Source organism: Tarenaya hassleriana, unplaced genomic scaffold (genome assembly GCF_000463585.1).
Source record: "Tarenaya hassleriana unplaced genomic scaffold, ASM46358v1 Cleome232, whole genome shotgun sequence".
NCBI classification, from domain to species: Eukaryota; Viridiplantae; Streptophyta; class Magnoliopsida; order Brassicales; family Cleomaceae; genus Tarenaya; species Tarenaya hassleriana.
Genome location: NW_010965643.1, coordinates 37,599 through 54,203, shown reverse-complemented (window position 1 = coordinate 54,203; position 16,605 = coordinate 37,599). Strand labels below are relative to the sequence as shown.

At 42.1% G+C, this 16,605-nt stretch overlaps 2 protein-coding genes across 2 annotated transcripts; one reads left to right on the top strand and one right to left on the bottom strand.

The window, feature by feature from the left end:
• The first annotated feature begins 8,128 nt into the window (after nt 1-8,128).
• LOC104815448 lies at nt 8,129-10,855 on the top strand. Its single transcript, XM_010543828.1, has 3 exons — nt 8,129-8,452; nt 8,557-9,099; nt 10,739-10,855. Exons 1-3 carry the CDS (start codon nt 8,129-8,131, stop codon nt 10,853-10,855), a joined length of 984 nt encoding a protein of 327 aa, XP_010542130.1.
• Nucleotides 10,856-13,666: 2,811 nt separating this feature from the next.
• Nucleotides 13,667-16,215, bottom strand: LOC104815447 (trichohyalin-like). Its single transcript, XM_010543827.1, has 3 exons — nt 14,648-16,215; nt 14,390-14,480; nt 13,667-14,305 (listed from the first exon to the last, which is right to left on the bottom strand). Exons 1-3 carry the CDS (start codon nt 16,213-16,215, stop codon nt 13,667-13,669), a joined length of 2,298 nt encoding a protein of 765 aa, XP_010542129.1.
• Between the last annotated feature and the right edge of the window lie 390 nt (nt 16,216-16,605).

Below are 16,605 nucleotides of genomic sequence, written 5' to 3'. Positions count from 1 at the left end.
TCCCGTTTGACTTCGTTCAAGCTCTCGCCTACTATCATATTCTCCGATTTGTCGGCTTCTTCATTGATTTCCATCACTTTTGTGTTGTTGGAGTCCTCAATGATTTTCTTGACTTCGAATGCCTCTTTCTTGACGCCATGTATCTCTCCGTTTGCATTCGCAGCACTTTTTGGTACTTCTTTTATCATGAGGTCGGGATCTTCGACCGGTTCCTCTTTCTCTTCGTTCACGTACTCTATTTCCTTCTTGAACATAACCTCATACGTATCTTCAAGCTTTACCACATCATCAACTATGGACTTTGATTCCCCGTCATCCTCGATGATTTCTCGTTGGTTGGGACATTCTCGTGCCAAATGATCTTGGTCCCTACACTTAGAACAAATAACCTCACGTTTATGATTAATATATGAGGAAAACGTGTCGTTACCTAGGGCGGTGACCGCCTTTGAAGATACGGTTGATTCCTCCTTGTATCGAGCATCACGATTCTTTGCCTTGTCTTTGTCTTCGATTTTGACAAAGCTATCGCTTAGAGGTTTTTGTGCTTGTGTGTGCCTCCTTGTCGGCGCTTTGTTCATGTGTTGCTCTATTTTAATCGCCGAATGCACGAGATCATGTAAGTCATGATAGACCTTTTGTTCTACCTTTCTTGCTATTTGATCTTGCAAACCATCGAGAAAGTGTGCCATGAGAGCTTCTTGGTCGTCGTCGATTTTCAAGTAAATGAGAAGCTGTTCAAATTCTTCGAAGTATCCCTTAACTGTCTTGTCTTCCTGCATGATGTTATCAAATCTATATTGCAATTCACGAAGACAATGTCGAGGGACATACCTTTTTCGCATGAGAATTTTCATCTCCTTCCAAGTGGAAACCGGATCATAATGTGCACGACGTCGATTGCTTTCTTCTCGTTCCCACCATGTGAGAGCATCCTTCGCGAGTTGGGACGCTGCGTATTGAATCTTCCTTCAGTTCGACAAGGAATAGTATTCAAAAATGGCATCCATTTGGCGCTCCCACTCGAGATATTCCTCGGGATATTTCTTTCCAGTAAACACGAAAGGTTTGAACTTTGGATCAGCCCTCTCATCACGAGTTGGTCGACAATATTCTCGGTCATATGGATCCTTGAATCGGCCATCATAGAGGGGTTCATGGTGAGGCCTCTTTAGATTTTTAGGCATGGTTCTCTTCCCCTCACTTTGTTTGTTTAGCTCCCTAGCAGATTCCAGGGGTTCGCTCACCTCCTCAAGTCGTGTGAGACGATCTTGAATCTGCTGGATCATCCTATAAACCGAACTGTCACTGGATACGTTTGCCATCGATACTGAGAAAGCAAGCCACGGTATATGCAAGTAACAAAACGTGCAGCACTAAGTCCGAACAAATATAGCAGAAACGTTCAACGTGCAACAATGTCATGTACAAGCTAAAACATGCACTTCACGCAACAAGTAACGTTTTCGTTCCTAAACAGTTTCAGAAGTACTTAGATGTTTTCAATCTGTTTCTAAGCTCAATTAGGGAACACAAACAGTCTCTCAAACTAACAATTTACCCAGATTCGTGCTTGGTACCTCTTGCCAAAAGAACAATTCGGAAACGAACAACAACCACTCAACAATACGATCGGTAATGACACAAATTCAAACAGATTTCGAAATGATCAAAGTGAATGAAAGGAACAATACAACCGTGGGGGAAGGCTGTGATTCAGGACGCCGAAGAGCCTTTCCAAGTCATGATCTTAATTGATCTCCTGCAAGACACGAAACAGATTCTTAAATTTGATTGCAATGAGATGTAATCGTCGGATGTTCTTCAGTCCGATTACGAGCATTGTTTCGAGGTGATAAAATTTAGATTTCAAGCACAGCCACCTATGGTTGGATTCGTCTTTGAAAGAGGAAGAGTTTGATATATGGCTCGACAAATAAATCAAAGTTTAGCACAATCAAAACAGTCAAATACTGATGATATGTCAAACTGAACGAAACTAGAAGTTAGGAACGAAATTAAAACCGAAGCGAGAAGCAAGGAGCGATCTCACCGGGGAATTTCGGCCGTAGGATCGAGCAGCTCTGATACCAAAATGATACACGTCCAACAGCGGAGAGGATGGAAATCTGATCCGAAAAACGCAATCACCCGCACTCGATGAAGGAGGCTCTCGAACTCACGTTTTCGGTAATGGAAATCGAAGGGGAAAGAAGATGGAACTTTGGCTCAATAACCGGCCAATCTAGGGAGCTCGAACTCAAGCCAAAGTCGAGGAAAACGTATGGAAAACGATGGATAGGGTCTCGGACAAACCAAGACAAGCCTCGGACAAACCAAGACGGGATCTCTCAGACAAACCGAAAAGAATATCGGACACACCAACAAGAGAGTGAGGCAAGCTCGAAATTACTTAATTCATCTTCAAAAATCTCATTACAAAATAGTTCTAGGTGGTTTATATAGGAAAACAACAATAAATGCAAGTCTTCATGCAAGAGAAGGAGCCTAATTGTCATTTAATAAGGTGGTTAGGAAGAAAAGAGCTGTTGGAATTTAATGGACTAATGGGCTAGGCCTTGATTTGTTCTTGGGCTGAAATGGACAACTCATGGGCTGGCTTGACGTCATCTTTGAGTCCAATAGCTTTCGGCCATGATGGAGGAGACGTTCCGGGTTAGTCTTGGTCGAAAAGGGAGGTTCCGTCGTGATCCCGAACTCCGTGAAGGACTTGAGTGATGGCCTTTGTTAACGTGATGCGGAGGGCTTGAGCTCTAACACGAGTGAGAGGAGGCTCGGCTCTATGGCTTGCTCGGAGAGCCTTCGCGTTGTGCACGTCAAATCCCGTTCCCGCGGGTTCGAATGATCTTGTGACGTTATGATCATCCGGCAAGAGTCTTGACGCATGATGGGTCAAGTCTTGAACATCTTCTATAGCTCCTTCCGTTAAGCTCCCGTCCTCGTCCAAGTTGCTAGCTCCAATGTCCTCATCAGGGAAGGATACGATGGTATCCGCTGAAGAAAGATGATTCTCAACCTATCAAGAAGAAACAAAAGCTACGATGCATAAAGGTGAATTAGTAGTACCTTAAAAGGATAGATCTGGCCGAAAGAGCGATAAAGTGACGATAGTTGTTAGATATATATACAGTGAAGGAGATATGGAATGAATACGGGGGAATAGGTTACAAATGACAAACCAACAGAACGAAATATGGAGAAAATCTACTGAAGAGTGAACAAGAAGAACACTCAGAATCATAATTCCACCCGATTGCAGTTATATTCGTGTACCGTTCCTACACTTAACCTGCCATGCATGAATTTAACCTGTCGTGCAGATTATGATGCAATCTATACGAGCATTAGTATGAAATAAGCTTCTGAAAGGTGATTTGCTACCTTAACTGTTTAGATCTGGTCGAAAGAGCAGAAAGGCGATGATAGAGAAATGAATTTAGCGACAATACAGGGATGAATACGAGATGGGCTGGAAAATGTTGCAAATGATGCCCCCAAAAGAATGAAACTGGACAACGAAAAAAGGATACACTATCGAAAGATAACAATGTCCGAAACCCTGAGAGTGAAAAGTAGGTCGAAAAGATAACGATGTCCGAAACCCTAAAAAGTAGTCTTGAACCAAAAAAAAAAAAATTCCGCCAAATGCAGGTCCTGCGAAATATTTCCCAAGACCTGACGGACGTGCCCTTTTTAACAAGAGTGACCTGCATACCAAATATTGTTGCGATTTATCTACAACCCATTAAGTGGGATTACAACACTATTTAAAGTGAACTGCACGCCTCGTAAGTGATCTACTAAACGCAGGTCGAATTTAGAAAAAAAACAAAGGCAACTTCTACAAAATAAATACGAATAGTAGACTACCAATGCAAGTCCTGCAAAACACGAAGTTATCCAAGTAAAAAAAAGGACCTGCATGTCCTGCGATAAGTGCCCTTTAACTAAAGTGAACTGCATCCAAAATCATGTCGCAAATTATCACGACATATCACAACATATCGCAAATCCTGACAGGACCTGCAGGTAACCCGAAAGTTCGTGTATATCACCGAGGGAATCGTTACTTACCTCGTTCTCGATGAGACTTGAAGTTTGTTTCGATCCGGGGCCTATTCTAAATCACCAAGAGCTGAAAGTACAGCTCCTCTACACGTATCCACACCGACGGGAAGGATTCCAAACGATTTGGAACGAATCTGCTAGGATTAGTGAAGAAAAGGGTAACTCAAGAGACGAGATCCAATCCCGGGACAATAGAAATCCAAGAGAACAGCTTCTCTAGGGTTCTAGGGTGTTTCTCTGAGTTTTAGGTCGGCTCTGTTTAAGTTTGGACGAAACCCTAAACTTAAATAAGATTAGAAAACCCAAAAATTCGAATTATGGAAATTTTCAGATCCCGGTCCGCCGGACCAGGGGCGGACCAAGCTCAGTCCGAAGCACGCGGACCGGCTGACCTGAAGGCTTGATCCGGCTGACCAAGTGTGGTCAGGATGCGATAAACCTGAAGGCTTCTTCACTAATCCTAGCAGATTCGTTCCAAATCGTTTGGAATCCTTCCCGTCAGTGTGGATACGTGTAGAGGAGCTGTACTTTCAGCTCTTGGTGATTTAGAATAGGCCCCGGATCGAAACAAACTTCAAGTCTCATCGAGAACGAGGTAAGTAACGATTCCCTCGGTGATATACACGAACTTTCGGGTTCTGCGAGTTTGGTTGCGTGTGACGTTTGACTAGGTTTAGATTTTTCTTCCGCTGCATGAAACCTAGTAAACCAAACCCTAGATCGATATGATCGCATGCTGGGAACCCGTAGATTCCCCAACAGCACCCTGGATTGATCTACTTGTGGTATGGCTCGCTACCAATTGCAAAATAACGAATACCATTGTAGACAGCCATTAAGCTTGCAAAAGGGTCAAGGCCTTTCTTTGGCTCTCCGTCTTTCCAGTACGTTTTCGGCATGAGTAGTATTTATAAATAAATTGATCTCAAGGCGCACGTCCGGCTTGTCCCGGGGGAAAGAAAGGCCTTGCTTGGCAACCTGCATATATTGCAGGTTCTGCATCTGAAGGGGCACGACGCTTCGTTATTTGCATTTACGGGTACTTGTGAAAAACAAAACATACGTTTTTACATTAGTGATGAATTAATGATAATATTTTAATCTTCATTAAACAAGTAACGAAGCGACGTGTCCCTTCAGATGTAGGACCTAATTAATAATATATATATTTATTTATTTAATGTTCAACCGTTAACAACCTACTCCTTCAGACGTGTAAAGGTTTTCTCAAAAGATTTGCTCCGGGTATCGAAAGATAACAATGCCCGAAACCATAAAAAGTAGGTCGAAGAGATAACAATGGCCGAAACCCTAAAAAGTAGTCTTGACCGAAGCAACCCCCTGCCAAATGCAGGTCCTGCGAAATATTTCCCAAGACCTGTGGGACGTGTCTTTTTAACAAAAGTGACCTGCATAACCTGCGGGAGTGCTTATCCAACGGTTTTGAAAATAACCTGCCGCAGGAAAATTTTGAACATTTTAAGGGTCAGCAATCAGATCACAGGGGCCCACTGCGACCCTCCGACCACTGCGACTGGTCGTATTACTCGATCACCTATTTGGTTCGCATGTCCTCATCTGAAATAAAAGATGACCTTCACGATGGAACTCTTTTCACGACACGACCTGCATTTCCGTAGACTTTCCACGACGTAACTCCTATTTCTTGATTTGCAGGACTGTATAGGTTACATGCAGGTCATATTCGAGGTCTAGAATATAACCTGCATATCCCTGCATTATGATCAGACTTGAAAAGAAGTTGGAAACCCCTAATTTTAATGTTACTGATAGTAAAACTCGTCTGTTTTTCTAATGTAATTAAGTATTATTTTTTTTATTAACTACTTCACACTCTGTTCAGCACCTGCACAACATATCGCATTACTTGCAGGTGTTGTCGGGATTTGCGATATGTTGTGATATGTCGTGATAATTTGCGACATGATTTTGGATGCAGTTCACTTTAGTTAAAGGGCACTTATCGCAGGACATGCAGGTCCTTTTTTTTTACTTGGATAACTTCGTGTTTTGCAGGACTTGCATTGGTAGTCTACTATTCGTATTTATTTTGTAGAAGTTGCCTTTGTTTTTTCTAAATTCGACCAGCATTTAGTAGATCACTTACGAGGCGTGCAGTTCACTTTAAATAGTGTTGCAATCCCACTTAATGGGTTGCAGATAAATCGCCACAATATTTGGTATGCAGGTCACTCTTGTTAAAAAGGGCACGTCCGTCAGGTCTTGGGAAATATTTCGCAGGACCTGGATTTGGCGGGATTTTTTTTTTGGTCCAAGACTACTTTTTAGGGTTTCGGACATCGTTATCTTTTCGACCTACTTTTCACTCACAGGGTTTCGGACATTGTTATCTTTCGATAGTGTATCCTTTTTCGTTGTCCATTTTCGTTCTTTTGGGGGCATCATTTGCAACATTTTCCAGCCCATCTCGTATTCATCCCTGTATTGTCGCTAAATTCATTTCTCTATCATCGCCTTTCTACTCTTTCGACCAGATCTAAACAGTTAAGGTAGCAAATCACCTTTCAGAAGCTTATTTCATACTAATGCTCGTATAGATTTCATCATAATCTGCACGGCAGGTTAAATTCATGCATGGCAGGTTAAGTGTAGGAACGGTACACGAATATAACTGCAATCGGGTGGAATTATGATTCTGAGTGTTCTTCTTGTTCACTCTTCAGTAGATTTTCTCCATATTTCGTTATGTTGGTTCGTCATTTGTAACCTATTCCCCCGTATTCATTCCATATCTCCCCCACTGTATATATCTAACAACTATCGTCACCTTATCGCTCTTTCGGCCAGATCTATCCTTTTAAGGTACTACTAATTCACCTTTCTGCATCGTAGCTTTTGTTTCTTCTTGATAGGTTGAGAATCATCTTTCTTCAGCGGATACCATCGTATCCTTCTCCGCAGGTTATATTCCTTCTTACACTTCTGCACGGCAGGTGCACAATGTTGTACTTTTATTTCCCGCGTTTATATCCCGCCTTGTTGTATAATTGGGGGTTGTTTTGTCATTTTGTTGCCCTACGAAGGGATAGTATGGTCGATTTACATTTCTAAAACCCTACCCTCCCATTTCTATTTCTATTGTCTGAGCTTTACCATTGTTCCTTTTCTACTGTTTCACCATTTCCATTACCGTTGTTTCTCCATCTACTCCGGTGAAGGTTAGTTATTTTTTCTATTGTTTAACCTCTACAAGTTGATTGTCCATAACGAGTTTGAGGATGATTAGATTACCTTAAAAAACGGCATGGCGTTGGGGTGCCAATGAAACGACCTGCAAGTCAACGAGGATTTAATGGTTGCATACATATTAGAGAAAAAAACTAATTGCTGTGGAGATTTCACCTATTCAATCATGAAATTCTTTCTCTAATTCAAAGAACATCTGGCTATATCGACCTGCCGATATAGAAGATGTCATGCGGACCTGTTTTGTGCGTTTGAACATTCTGTTAATCATGATAATTGACCCTTTTGCAAGCTTAATGGCTTTCCACAATGGTATTCGTTATTTTGCATTGGTAGCGAGCCATACCACAAGCAGATCAATCCAGGGTGCGAGTTCAAGAAGATCATGCGCTCCTTGTACCTTCATCTTTCAGCCGAAGCCATAGAAGAGATGAGAATGTCCCCTTTTGGGTTTGCGTTCAGGATGTTTGATAATAATTATGTGTTTTCTACACACCTCATCCACAGTATGCTTTCCCGCCGGCTTAAGACAGAGAAAAATCACAAAATGTGGTTTGCCTTCGGCGGTAAGCCTCTCCGATTCTCCGTACAATAATTTTCTACAGTTACTGGATTGCCGTGCCATCTGCCGACCGACTCCGTTCCAGAAGGTTACGGTACTGGTTTGTTTTCTGAGATAGTAACCGGTGGTAAAACTAAGATTTCGTACGGGAACCTGGTTGATAATGTCCTGCCGTTTTGCAATAGATACCCCACAGCGGACTGTAAACGGCTGATATATTTGATCATCATCGGAGGCATTTTAAGGCCAATGGAGAGAAGAGCAGTTATACCGGATGAGTTCGTCAGGATTGCTTCAGACCTGGTGGTTTGTGAACGTTACCCATGGGGCCGAGTTACCTTCGATTTTTTGATAGAATCTGTAAATAACGCGATGCATAAGCTGCGCCAAGAAAGCTACAGCTGCAGCGGATTTCTTCCTGCGCTTCAATATTGGGCGATGTCCACCATCCCGACGCTTGGGACTGCAGTTGCCAAGCCGATGGCGTGCGAGGGTCCGCTGTATTTGAGTTGGACGAATTGCAGATCGACAAGTATGAAGAAGGTGCAGGAAGTGGAATATGAGATCGTCAAGGTGATTAATTTATAAATAATTATCTATTTATGTTTCCATATTAACTTTAACTACCTGCAGTCTATTTTCGGTAACTAATATGAACATAAATTCTATGCTTTCAGTTTGATTGCCGGGTCAATTGGTGCCTTCCATTAAGAAGTGGACAAGTCGTCAACAAGTACTGTGATGAAGTCGACGATCCTACCGCCGAGAATATTTTGAGGCTTATCGATCAAGGTTATAGGTTTTGTAACGAGGATTGGGGTGTTTCTACGCAACTGGATTCACCGCCTGTTCTTGCGCGACCTATAAGCATAGTAATACCACAGAACAGGAATAAGTTGAGGAATCAGGCACGGTTGGAGGAGGCGAACGAAGAGGAGGACGAGAAGAAGAACAAAGAGGAGGAGACGAAGAGAAAAGAAAAGGAGGACCAGGGGACTATCGTGTCCTTGCTTCAGAAATTGTTGCTTGGCATCCAATCAATCGACAATAGGCTTAAGTCTGTCGAACGTCATATCAGGATTCAAACACCACATAATAATCCCGATTTTTCTGACACACGTCCATGGAAAAAGCGACAACCCTATAGTTCTTCAAATATAAACATTCAGGTCGCATTTGACCCAGACGTGCAGGACCTTCAGGTTGCGCATGACCTGCAGGTGGATGAAGAGAAAGATGAGCTGTTGGAGTTCCTGGGATCTCATGAGCGAATCCTATTCCTAAGAGATCGATTCTAGGGTTTGCGCAGCGGATGTAAAACAAAAATTATAGAACCCTAGAACCATGCTGCTATTGAAATCGTAGAAACGTTAAGAACGCTTACCTCAATCGATCCGGGGCCTGTCTCTATCGATGAATCGTTCTGATCACGAAAGGCAGGAAGATTACCTCGCCCTCTACACGTATCCACACCTCGGGATGGATTCCAATGATTGGAACTTGTCTGCTAGGACTCGAATCACTATTCGATATGTGCACTTTGAGAAAACGAGACTTAGAACTTGTTGAGTCTTTTGGATCTCACCAAAAACTCACACTTTTCTACAAAAGTCGGCTGCTGAAAGTCTCTACTTAGTTAGGGTTCTAATCACTTTCTTATAAAGTGATTTAACCCTAATTTCGGTTTAATTTTCGGAAAAACCGGAACCCGGAACGGACGGTCCAGAATTGCACGTGGACCGTCCGTTCCATCACGTAGAACGGACGGTCTACGTCTACGTTTAGTGCGGACCGTCCGTTCTATCCTCATAGAACGGACGGTCTGCGTGTTGTCGTGGACCGTCCGGTCTGGTTCGGGCGGACCGTCCGTTCTGGACTTTCTGGTCCGTCCGTTCCAGCCCCTTCCGTCTCTGCTTTTCGTCGTTTTCCCTCGTGCATTTGTCCTTCCCTGCGTGTGTGACCCTGTAGGCTCATTCGACATAGCAGTATAACCCGAAATCCCTATTTTGGATATATAAGTCATAGGCGGTCTCTAGCAAGACACTATGACTACCTATCTCGAATAGAGTTGGTTCGTGATCTTACGAACACCAGTGATGATTCCGGCTGATGATCCTTTTGTATCGCGATATCATATGTCGAACATAAGGCATGGACAAGCCACCTTATCTGATTCGACTGCTTTCTCGTTCACTGAGTTTGACTGTCTGAAATAGACGACGTTCGTCTATAGTGCGGCCACACATTTCTACAGTCTCGCTCACACGAGGGGCCCAGCGATATCTCTCTCTTTTATGAGAGGTACAAATCCCGTCTTGACTATCTACAATCCAGTACATGATTCGTTTCGTACCTGATATACGCCTTTATAGTCCTCCTGTTACGCAGGACGTTTGACGTAATCAAAGCACGCAACTCCTCATGTTGGATTCCGTAGATATCTCAGGTCTTAGGATCCAATCATGGAACCGTCATATGAGATTCAAGTCATGACGCTAGTCCATGTGACAATCTCATGTGGGTCAATCCAGTATTCCGTTCTCCAACGAATACCTATGATTGTGATCGTATCCAATACTTATGATCATCTATGTGATCATCAATCACACATCATACTAGTCTTATTATCTCGTTATTCCCATAACGACACAAGACTAGGGAGTTTAGTATCATTCCTAATGATACATGGATTTCATAACAGATCTAGCATGCAAGAACATGTAATGAATAAAATACTCTCATAAAATCACATAGAAAGTATCAATACATCGAATGTATCTGAACAAAGCTCATAATCAGTACATCATAGAGCACTAAACCAACCAGATCCTCATAGAAAAGGCTGATGAGGATGAGTAGAAGATGAAGGAGAAGACAGAGGAAGAGGCTGATGAGGAGAAGAAAAAAGCGCAGGAGGATGAGAAGGAGAAGACTGATGAAGATGATACCAAGCAGTTTTTGATATTAGAGAATTAGAGAGAGTTTTTGGAAATATTTCTTCTGTGTATTCATCAAAATAAAGACATGATGCCTTAAATACAAAAGTGAAAGGAAACACCAAACCCTAACCAACTAAACCAAAACAAACCAAACTAAATTAAATCAAACTAGATATTCATTCTAATACGCCCATGCAAGATGAAAGTGATTAAACTGCAAAATCACTTTCATCTTGGACAAATGAAAACCAACATCATAAACCACCCACATCAAAAAATTTAATGGGTTATATTTTTTTTAGGTGTATTCGAGAAATGAGTGCGACAATTTTGGTATATTTGAGTGCGCTCAGTTTAACTAATATCTAGCATGACCACTAATCTATGTTTTAGTGCATCCGACTGTCGACAATATCATCGTGACTCGATTTCTATACAAAAAAACTGTTTCTCACCAATCCGAAAATCCTATTTCGATATTTCGGTGACAATTTGTCACTGAAACCCTAGTTTTTCAAATTTTTATTTCAAACCCTGTTCTTTAACGAAAACTTAATAGAAAATCTAAAACCGGATCTCAATCTGTACCTGAAACCCTAAAAATTTGATTTTCGCGGAGTTCAAAAACCATACCTGGAGGTTTTCGCAAGTAGGGTCCGAAGAGGGGGCCGAAGATGATGAAGACGAAGCCATTCTTCGTTTACTTTACTTGCAAACACGAACTCGCACAGAAAAATCGTACAGTCAAGAGAAAATGAAGAAGAAACGACACTATGAAGAAATAAAACTCTGTCGAAAAGGGGCAAAAAATAAACTGTTTGATTTTTCAATTTTTTTTAATTTAGTAACTTCCCAACTTTTGGTCTTTCTCTTTCAGATGTTGACACGTGTATTTTTTAAAAGGGGTAACGATGTCTTTTCATTCTTTTTCAGTTTTTTTTAAAACCCTAGATTTTGAAGGGTATGGTTGTAAGTGAAATGGACATTTAAAGGTATTTTCTGTAATATCCCCTGTTAACGGTTGTCGATCGTCAAGTAGGATGAGTCGTCAATACGACCCAATCAAACATAATACTACCAAGATTTAATTACGACGGCCAATTGCAAAATAACGAATAGCTTTGTGGACAGCCATTAAGCCTGCAAAAGGGTCAATTATCATGATTAACAGAATGTTCAAACGCACACAACATGATAAATTTGGAGAGATGTTCATTGAATTAGAGAAAGAATTTCATGATTGAATAGGTGAAATCTCCACAGCAATTAGTTTTTTTCTCTAATATGCATGCATCCATTAAATCCTCATTGACTTGCAGGTCGTTTCATTGGCACCCCAACGCCATGCCGTTTTTTAAGGTAATCTAATCATCCTCAAACTCGTTATGGACAATCAACTTGTAGAGGTTAAACAATAGAAAAAATAAATAACCTTCACCGGAGTAGATGGAGAAACAACGGTAATGGAAATGGTGAAACAGTAGAAAAGAAACAATGGTAAAGCTCAGACAATAGAAATAGAAATGGGACGGTAGGGTTTTAGAAATGTAAATCGACCATACTATTCCTTCGTAGGGCGACAAAATGACAAAACAACCCCCAATTGTTTTCTTCAGCGAAAACCTGCAATAAAACGATTCGCATTTCTTGACGGAAACTTGCAGGTCTTTGTCTCTACACCTGCATCTGTTTTGGTTCGCATGTCCTCATCGAAATAAAAGAGTTACTCGTAGCAGGTCATCTTTTTATGTCACGAAAAGCCTTTTAGAAGGGAAATAAAAGATGACCTTAACGACGTAACTCTTTTCACGACACGACCTGCATTTTCGTAGGTTGTGCCCCTTCGGATGCTGGACCTGCAATATGCAGGTTGCCAATCAACCCAAAATATATCGTCGTGTGGTCGGTAGAAGGTGTTGCTTCCACCACCGAAGTTACTTCGTCTTTGTTCGTGTGCGTCCTTCGACGCCCTCTTGTGCTTTGCCCGGAAGAGGTACCATTAGACCGACTTTTTTCAATTTCGCGTACCCTTTTTGTTTCCTCTATTATACTCGCCCCAGGTTGTTAGGCAGGTTCTCTGACCTCGCCGCATGTTGCACTTGCCTAGTGCACGTTATCGGTCTCGTTCGTAGAATATAATTCCATCTGTATGAACAAAAACACGAATCGTTTTATTGCAGGTCCTTTTTCACGACACGACCTGCAATAAAACGATTCGCATTTCTTGACGAAAACCTGCAGATCTTTGTCTCTACATCTGCGTCTGTTTTGGTTCGCATGTCCTCATCGAAATAAAAGAGTTACTCGTAGCAGGTCATCTTTTTATGTCACGAAAAGCCTTTTGGAAGGGAAATAAAAGATGACCTTCACGACGTAACTCTTTTCACGACACGACCTGCATTTTCGTAGACTTTTCACAAGAACTGCAGGTCTCTATTAATAGTGTGAAACCTTTTTCTTGGTTTGTAGTTCTCTATGGGTTACATGCAGGTCTTCAGGTCATATTCGAGGTCTAGAATATAACCTGCAAACCTGCATATCACCTGCAATTCTAACATTATCACAGTAGATTGTAGGAGCCGACGGTAGAGAGATTCCGAATTCGGAGAGTAAGGTGACTATCCATCGAAGCTCTTATATCATGAAAGTGTAAACGTTCGAATGAATATTATTCAACAGATTGTACACATATATGTACTCGTACAGGTATGCTTTGAAGTTTGCATAACATGGTATTTACAAATATCATAAATATGAAGAAGATATTCCCTAGAGGAAGAATGTTGTTCCCATGACGTGGAAGTTACCACCATCATAAATATGGTCTAACAGATGATACAATATACTATCATTCGTTGGTTTTGTCCGTTATAAAATCAATAATTGTACTTGCCATTCCTAACCTTACAGACTGGATATTTTTCTTCATAAGTTGACCTCGGTTGAAATCAGTCCGGAAGGCATGGCATTCGATATATTTGAGAGCGTATATACCGCAATCATTTCCGTCGGTTTGCTGCGGAGTGTCGTCCCTCAAAATTATCTTATATGGACTCCTGTCTTTGAAAGAAGGGGAACTTGAAAAAAGATGAAACATCAAAGGAATCATTTCCGCAAACGGCTTCACGTGGAGCCATCTGTTCTTACGCTGATCTGGGTGTTTTGGATATAATGAATCCAGAACCTCAATCCGTCGTTTTTTCGGCTCCACAACCAGTGCGACCCAATGGTTGCCTTTTACCAACAGGATGTCGTAAAGTGTATCCACTTCAGTCAATGGCCGACCTGACCCATATGCAATTAGGTGTATGCCGTTGAAGTAGGGAATCAGTTGTTGGTCAATAAGCTCCGAATTGACGTAATCAGCATACGCCGAACAGATAAGAAGGTTAAAAAGGTTGTCCATAAAGGCAATTCTACTGTTAGGGAAGAGCTCAGGTTGGCTCTTCAACATCTTCCTATACATTGCCAAGAAGCAGTCCATATGCTGGAGTGGATAAAGAAACATGTCAACACGAATGATACAATGTAAAACACTACGTCAACAAGAATTTAAATTTAAAATACTTACATCAGTCGACAACTGAGACTCCTTCGTCATGATATCTTCAATAAAATCGGGGAATCTGATATTAAAAGTAGTGAAGCTGAAATCCTGATTGCTGAAAAGGAGAAAAATCATTTTTTAGTATATGAATTTAACAAGCAAACTGCACGACCCTGCAGGTCATGCACGTCGTCACGCACGACCTGTTTGTTTAAAACCATGACCTACAGGATATAGATCATGATTTAATATTAATTTTAAATAAGGTCGTGAATAACGTACCGTGTTTTACACCTGTGAAGGTTTTTGAGGTCTTCATCGCTTGCCTTTCGAAATGGATCATGATTAATCATCTTTGGTGGCAAAATTTTTCCAACGGTTGGGCTGATATAATATGGACTTCCGATCTTCTTGTTAAGCACCCGTCGTCGCTTGTGTCCCGCCAACTGATTCTCCTCATTCACTTCTTCCTCCATCTTCACCTCATCATTCTGCAGGTGTGCATCCTCCTCATCCGCATAATTGTCCCGGTCACACATCATCTGCACCACCATCTGCTTGCTATCATCTTCAAATGTTTTCTTCTCCTCCTCATCAAACTCTTCCTTCTTCTGCTCTTCAACCTCCATATGTTTCTTCTTTTCATTCAGAACCTCCTCTTTCTCTTCATCCACCTGCATGTCAAGAACGACCTGCAGGAACTGCTGGGTATCATCTTCATCAACCTTCTCATTCTCATCCTTCGGCGCATTTTTCTTCTCCTCATTAGCCTCTTCCTCTGTCTTCTCCTCTGCATCAACCTCTTCCTTCTTCTGCTCTTCGGCCTCCATATGTTTCTGCTTCTCGTTCAGGACATCATATTTCTCTTCATCCACCTTCATGTCATGCCAGACCTGCAGGAACTGCTTGCTAAAATCATCATCAACCTTCCCCTTCTCATCCTCCTGCGCTTTTTTATTCTCCTCGTCAGCCTCTTCCTCTGTCTTCTCCTCCTCCTTAACATCCTCTTCTTTCTTCTGCTCTTCACCCTCCATATGTTTCTGCATTTCATTCAGGACCTCCTCCTCTTTCTCTTCATCTACCTGCAGGTCATGCCCGACCTGCAAGAACTGCTTGCTAAAATCTTCATCAGCCTTCTCCTTCTCATCCTCCTGCGCTTTTTCCTTCTCCTCATCAGCCTCTACCTCCGTCTTCTCCTCTGCATCAACCTCTTCCTTCTTCTGCTCTTCGGCCTCCATATATTTCTGCTTCTCATTCAGGACCTCATATTTCTCTTCATCCACCTGCATGTCATGCCAGACCTGCAGGAACTGCTTGGTATCATCTTCATCAGCCTTCTCCTTCTCATCCTCCTGCGCTTTTTTATTCTCCTCGTCAGCCTCTTCCTCTGTCTTCTCCTCCTCCTTAACATCCTCTTCTTTCTTCTGCTCTTCACCCTCCATATGTTTCTGCTTTTCATTCAGGACCTCCTCCTCTTTCTCTTCATCTACCTGCAGGTCATGCCCAACCTGCAAGAACTGCTTGCTAAAATCTTCATCAGCCTTCTCCTTCTCATCCTCCTGCGCTTTTTTCTTCTCCTCATCAGCCTCTTCCTCCGTCTTCTCCTCTGCATCAACCTCTTCCTTCTTCTGCTCTTCGGCCTCCATATATTTCTGCTTCTCATTCAGGACCTCATATTTCTCTTCATCCACCTGCATGTCATGCCAGACCTGCAGGAACTGCTTGGTATCATCTTCATCAGCCTTCTCCTTCTCATCCTCCTGCGCTTTTTTATTCTCCTCATCAGCCTCTTCCTCTGTCTTCTCCTCCTCCTCAACATCCTCTTCTTTCTTCTGCTCTTCACCCTCCATATGTTTCTGCTTTTCATTCAGGACCTCCTCCTCTTTCTCTTCATCTACCTACAAGTCATGCCCGACCTGCAGGAACTGCTTGGTATCATCTTCATCATCCTTCTCCTTCTCATCCTCCTGCGCTTCTTTCTTCTCCTCATCAGCCTCTTCCTCTGTCTTCTCCTTCGTCTTCTTCTCATCCTCATCAGCCTTTTCTATAATGATCTCCTCATCTTTCTCTTCATCCACCTGCAGGTCATGCGCAACTTGAAGGTCCTGCACGTCTGGGTCAAATGCAACCTGCATGTTTATATTTGAAGAACTATAAGCTTGTCGCTTTTTCCTTGGACGTGTGTCATAAAAATCGGGATTATTATAAGGTGTTTGAATCCTGATATGACGTTCGACAGA

Bases quoted from the DNA above. Each gene is read 5' to 3' on its own strand.
- LOC104815448 (XM_010543828.1), top strand. From the start codon at position 8,129: ATGGAGAGAAGAGCAGTTATACCGGATGAGTTCGTCAGGATTGCTTCA. The intron at 8,453-8,556 runs GTGATTAATTTA...CTATGCTTTCAG, and splicing joins TGGAATATGAGATCGTCAAG to TTTGATTGCCGGGTCAATTG. The intron at 9,100-10,738 runs GTGGATGAAGAG...GAGGATGAGTAG, and splicing joins AGGTTGCGCATGACCTGCAG to AAGATGAAGGAGAAGACAGA.
- LOC104815447 (XM_010543827.1), bottom strand. From the start codon at position 16,215: ATGGAGGGTGAAGAGCAGAAGAAAGAAGAGGATGTTGAGGAGGAGGAG. The intron at 14,481-14,647 runs GTACGTTATTCA...TCTCCTTTTCAG, and splicing joins CTTCACAGGTGTAAAACACG to CAATCAGGATTTCAGCTTCA. The intron at 14,306-14,389 runs GTAAGTATTTTA...TATCCACTCCAG, and splicing joins AGTCTCAGTTGTCGACTGAT to CATATGGACTGCTTCTTGGC.